The 6,000-nt window shown below is 45.4% G+C and overlaps 1 protein-coding gene across 1 annotated transcript in view; it reads left to right on the plus strand.

The window, feature by feature from the left end:
• Window positions 1-6,000, plus strand: part of esr2a (estrogen receptor 2a) — a 55,240-nt gene that overhangs the window by 44,858 nt on the left and 4,382 nt on the right. Inside the window, exons 6-7 of the mRNA XM_076271677.1 lie at window positions 2,449-2,587; window positions 4,774-4,907. Of these exons, the coding sequence (XP_076127792.1) occupies window positions 2,449-2,587; window positions 4,774-4,907 (273 nt within the window). The remainder of the gene's footprint in view (window positions 1-2,448; window positions 2,588-4,773; window positions 4,908-6,000) is intronic.

Below are 6,000 nucleotides of genomic sequence, written 5' to 3' on the forward strand. Positions count from 1 at the left end.
TATATTTTGGATATATTTAGGCTTAATGTCACTAGGACAGACCAACAGATTTCCCCCCCCCCCTCAGCCGACAGGATGTCCTGCATTGACAACATTGAGGCTACATAGCCTAAACGAATGCTATATTTTCCTAACCTGTATGTTCGATTTTGAACTGCTTGTGAATGAAGTTGTAGCCTAGGCTACTTTCTTTTGTTCCGTGTGTTTGTTGAACGATGCTGGCAGCGTGTCCTTGTTTCCCTGTCATCATGTCATTGCTCTCGTCTCGTTGATTCTGGTTGTAATCTCACCCGAAGTTGCGGCCATAGTTGCGGCACCTTCCAATAACATTGTCTGAGCTGTTAGATCTATAGGCTAGAATATCTACTTCCGTGTAATAACATGGGCTGATACTACAGGCCAGTCATTACTTTTATAATCATGGGGCAACGCTTCGGGCGAACTCGATGTAATTCACAAATGAAACAGGCATGAGACTTTCACACAGCACGAACTCACTGCTCACACAGAAGAGTAAAAAGGGACGTTACATGCCATCACATCAGAGTCTCCAAAAGTCTCCAAGAACGCCAGAAAAAGTAGCTAGATTTGTCGCTAGTCGCTTTTTACAAAAAAAGTCGCTTGGGGGGTCTGAAATCTCGCTAAATATGGCGACAAAGTCGCTAAATTGGCAACACTGGTCACCCAGGCCAGCTCCAGTTGGTCACAGCAGCAAGAGAGAGGCGCGAAAACGAATACACCCTAGTGGGGAATTCTGGGTAATCTAGACCTGTGGCAGAGCCCGTCTACGGATCTACTTATTAGACATTCTCTGCCTGTGGTTTAATGGTGACTAGGTAAGGTAGGGGTCACAGCGCGAAAATGAAAAATCTTTGACGTTTTCATCAACGAGGTAGCGTCAGCGCATTCTGACCACGCCTTTTTAGGAGGCAGGAACTGTGTACAATGCCATTCCATTGTAGAAGCCTGTGCTGCTTTATCTTTGTATATTAAGGATCTTTGGTTACACTTTACTTATTGATATAAGTGACATGACCTCTCCTGTCATATAGTGACCCTTTGCTCTTTGGGATTGTTTGTTTCTGCCTTTTTCTATGGCTTGACTGTGGTCACAGCCTGTAAACACTGTAGAGATACTCTGCCAATTGATTATCTCTTTTTATCACCACATAGCAATATAATTCATGCTGTGTTTTTTTGTTTTCTTTTTAATTTGGTTAACTTTGATTGGTTGGAAAGCAGTGCTGGTCTGAACATGATCTATTTTAGGGATTAGTTAGTGGATTAGCCAGTTTAATCAGCAACTGAAGGGACTGGATTTAGGAGTTCTTGGGATCTGCCCAAGGTTTCTTCCTTGGTAAGGGAGTTTTTCCTTGTCCATGTTGCTCTTGGGTGCTCCTTTTTGGTGCCCCCCGCCCAATCCCAATCCTCCCCCACCTTTCTTATGCAGCCCTTGCCACTTAATCTACTAAACCCCTCTTCTACTGTACTTTTTACCCCGCCCCCCCCCCACAAATGCACAAATAGGCTGACACCAGACATAATTTCACTGCATTTCTTACTTCCAGTAACTATATGCATGTGACAATAAACTTCCTTGTATCCTTAATTGAAAAGCTTTAAAGTGTAGTGCATTTTGGGGGCTTAACTTTAGATGAATCCAGAATTTTAGTGATCTGTTTTGGATATTAATCAAAAATTGGAATCGGCCTAATTCTGCACTGCAAGCATTTGTGGGCATTTTTTTCTTTGGATGTGTAACAGATTTCTACAGAATTGCAATCAATCTGTTCCAGGAGTTAGGCCTCTCAGAGCTGTGGATTGGATTTGGATCAGGGAAGGCATATGAAGATATTCCAATCCACCACATCTCAGAAATGCTGGGACCTCAAAAATGTCAAGCACTGCCCCTCTTCCACGCGTTCACATGATGTGACGCTGTATCAGCAATGTATGGAATTGGCAAAAAAAAAAACATGGAATGCGTGGGCAGCTTACCCAGAAGCCAAAAATCAAAACCTGCCAAAAATCAAAACCTTCACAGAAGTGCCCAATCTTCATGATTTTTCACATATTCCTTCCCAGCTATTTGTTAAGAAGGCAATTTGACTTGTACTCTCTGTCTTTCTCTCTCTCTTTCTCACACACACACACACACACACACTCACTCACTCACTCACTCACTCACTCACTCACACATAATTGCACTGTGCGCATTGTTGAAAGTGTGATTTATGTTATCAGGTGTGCTTTTGCAGAGAAGGTGCATGCTGTGCCCAGCTAGTTTGCACAGTTAGCTCAGAGTTTTGCTTTGGCAGGGACCAGGTGTACTACTATACAGATGTGTGAAAAATGCATTTTTGTAACCCCTGTGTGTGTGTGTGTGTGTGTGTGTGTGTGTGTGTGCGTGTGCGTGTGTGTGTGTGTGTGTTTTCTGTCTTTGTACAGGCTTTGTGGAGCTGGGTCTGCTGGATCAGGTGCACCTGCTTGAGTGCTGCTGGCTGGAGGTGCTCATGCTGGGCCTGATGTGGAGGTCTGTGGACCAGCCTGGGAAGCTCATCTTCTCCCCTGACCTCGTCCTCACCAGGTGCACACACACACACACACACACACACACACAGACACACACACACACACACACACACACATCCGAATCACATCCATGTTTACATGCGCAGCAGATTGTTGAGCCATGGAAATAAGGCCTGATGTGTGTGGCATGAGTGTGTCAGCTGCGTGGCGTGTCTGTTTTTGTTTCGGCTCCCATGTTAACAGGCTAGAGCTTGCACACTACCTGTGTGACACGCACATCTCAGGCATGTGAAAAGTGAGATGTTTTGATAGTAGAAGAGTTGGGACAGACACACAAAAGACTTAAGTCTGATGTGGGGCAAGTCAGCTGGTCCTTGTTGGAGGACCGAAGGGACAGCAGGTGGGTGTAGGGGTCGAGTAGGTCGGAAAGGTGTTTAGGGGCCAAAGCAGAATTTTGTAAATAATGTGGAACTTGACTGATAACCAATGGAGCTGCGTGAGGGTGGGGGTGATCAGGGCTTAGCGCCTGTTAAGACCCTGGCAGCTGAGTTGGCCCTTGGAGGGGAGACCTGCTGTGAGTATGGCAATGCATGTAGTCCAGACGGGTAGAGGTGTAGCAGTGGATTAGGGTTTCAGTTTCTGAGTCCGATAGTGAGGATCGTAGTCTTGAGGTGTTTTTCAGGTGGTAGAATGCAGATTTTGTGATGTTTTTAATGTGAGACTGGATTGACAGAGTAGGGTCCAGGATGACACCCAGGTTGCAGACTTCGGGGATGGGGCGATAGAACAGCAGATCCTCTTCCTCTTCTTCAGACCTTCCTGAGTAGTGGCATAGGAGCCACCACCATGAGCACTCAGTTTTATTGCTATTCAGTTTGAGAAGATTAGAGGTCATCCAGGTTTTTAGTTCTTGCAGTCAGTTGACAAGTGGTCCAGGTGGAAGCTGAGCGGAGGGTTTGGTGCTGATGTACAGTTGGCTATTATCAGCTTAGCAGTGGAAGCGGAGACCATGGTGACGATGGTGGTGGGGGAGCATGTAAATGGTGAAGAAGAGGAGAGGACCGAGCACAGATCCCTGGGGGACGCCATGGTTGACTGGGGCCAGGATGGATTTAACGTCCTTCAGAGTGACATACTGTTTGTGGTTGGATAGGTAGGACTGAAACCAGGAGAGAGCTGTGCCACTGAGGCCAATGAGCTCAGAGAGACGCTTGAGGATGATGGTGTGGGAAACTGTGTCAAAGGCGGCTGAGAAGTCAAGGAGGATGAAAATGGAGAAAAGGTCATTGCCAGTAGCAGTTAGAAGCTTGTTGGTGATTTTAATGAGTCTCAGCATTGTGGTGGATTCTGAAGGGGTTCAAAGAGCTCATGGTGGGACAGCCGCGTAACCATATAAGCTGCTCAGAGATACTCTACACACACATACACGCACACACACACAAACAAAACACATTTTATACTTCATATGCTTTTTTCACCCTTGTGAGTGCACTGATGCAGATATGTCAGTTGTGGCTACAATAAGCAAATGCCCCAGACATCTTCACCCTGTGTGCCATCTCTGATACCGATTACCGTGCCACGGTACACTGCCCGAACACTGTTTCTTTATCAAACAAGTTTCTTAATGAGACGTACAGACAAGACACAAAGCAGAGAGCATCAAGAGAGCAGGCTACTGAGCAATGTCACAGATGGAGAACTTTAATAACTGGAGTTTGTGTTGTGGAAAAAGGTGTAGAAAAGTAGCACAAAAGTAAAAAAAAAACCCTTTATACTTTATATTTTTTATTATTAGTTGAAACCTTGAGGACGTAACATTTTTAAGACTAGTCTTAAGAAGATCCAGGCAAGGCTTCTTGCAAGGATTCCTTAGAGAGTTGGGAGTAAGCCAGGCAAAGAGTGACTGGGCTAAATCTGTTTGAAAAAGCTCAATGTCTGTGTGCGTTTGTGTGTGTGTGTGTGGGGGGGGGGGGGCAGAGAGAGAGTGAGAGAGAGAGAGAGAAAGAGAGAAAGAGCATGTTTAAGCCTAAAGCCTAGTTTGCCAGAAAAGAAGACATCCAAGATGTCCCAGATGGTTTAGGGAATTAAAAGTTTTGTATCTTGTGTGTGTGTGTGTGTGTGCGTTTGTGTGTGTGCTCATGCGCGTTTACATGTTGACGGTGTGTGTATTGATGATGTGTGTGTGTGTGTGTGTTGACGGTGTGTGTGTGTGTGTGTGTGTTCTCTGTTGGTGTATAGGGATGATAGCAGCTGTGTGCAGGGGTTCATGGAGATCTTTGACATGCTGCTGGCAGCTACGGCCCGCTTCAGGGAACTCAGACTGCAGAAGGAGGAGTATGTCTGCCTCAAGGCCATGATCCTCCTCAACTCCAGTAAGTCAAGTGTGTGTTTGTGTGCGTGTTTTTGCGTGTGTTTGTGTTTGTGTGTGTGTTTGTGTGTGTGTGTATGTGTGTGTGTGTGTGTGTGTGTGTGTGTGTGTGTGTGTGTGTGTGTGTGTGTGTGTGTTAGAGAGGCCACATATGTGGTCTTTGCATGTCTGATTGTGGTTTGCATGGGTGTGGGTGGGTGTGTGGCTGTACTTGTGGTTGGGGGAATGTGCTTGTGGGATTGTGTTGTGTTGTGTGATTGAAACATCTATAAACTGGTGTTGGTAGATTTACTGCTGTGTGTAAGATGAGCAATGTGATCATTATAATGTACTCAACATGATTCAGTCTGTTTACTCTCATCCTCCCTTAATAATATATGTGTGTGTGTGTGTGTGTGTGTGTGTGTGTGTGTGTGTGTGTGTGTGTGTGTGTGTGTGTGTGTGTGTGTGTGTGTGTGTGTGTGTGAAATGTATTTCAATTAATCATAAAATGGCCCTGATATCTCACTAGACATTAAGAAATCATGTTCATTTCAAATACTTATATCACTGACAACAGTAGTCCAGCCAGGATATTGTCATTTAAAAAGTGAAGTTGCAGCCCTCAACTGATGTTGATGTTGTCATGTTGTGTTTTGGCCTGATGCGCCACCCTCCACCTATCTACTAATCACAAAGTCAGTGTTTTGGCATCCGTGTTGCCAGCTCTGCCAGTCAGGGGGAGGGGATACACCGCTCTACAGTAATTTGAAAGTGATTGCAGTACCAGTTTTGGCCACAATCTTACATACGGTTCCTTTAACATAGAATATGGATGTGAGCTTCCTTCTACCCACACCACACTCATTGTGCCCACATTATTGATTTCTGCATTCATCTCTTTCTTGTTACGTCCCCCCTCTTGTTACGTACCATGAGTACCCCGGGTCATCTGCGGTCACTCTGTGATTAAAAGTCTGTCTGCCTGTCTATCTCGGGCATAACTCCTGCAACTGCAACTCTATAACTCAGCGTTGCTGTAATCCTATCTGTTCGTGAGGGGGAGTGGAGGCTAGAGCAATGCTGGTCCTCCCCCATTACATGCCTATGAGGAACGC

This window comes from Alosa pseudoharengus, unplaced genomic scaffold (assembly GCF_046254945.1).
Source record: "Alosa pseudoharengus isolate Yale_2024_CS ecotype anadromous, Long Island Sound unplaced genomic scaffold, YU_APseudo_1.1 YU_APseudo_1.1_scf_7, whole genome shotgun sequence".
NCBI lineage: Eukaryota > Metazoa > Chordata > Actinopteri > Clupeiformes > Clupeidae > Alosa > Alosa pseudoharengus.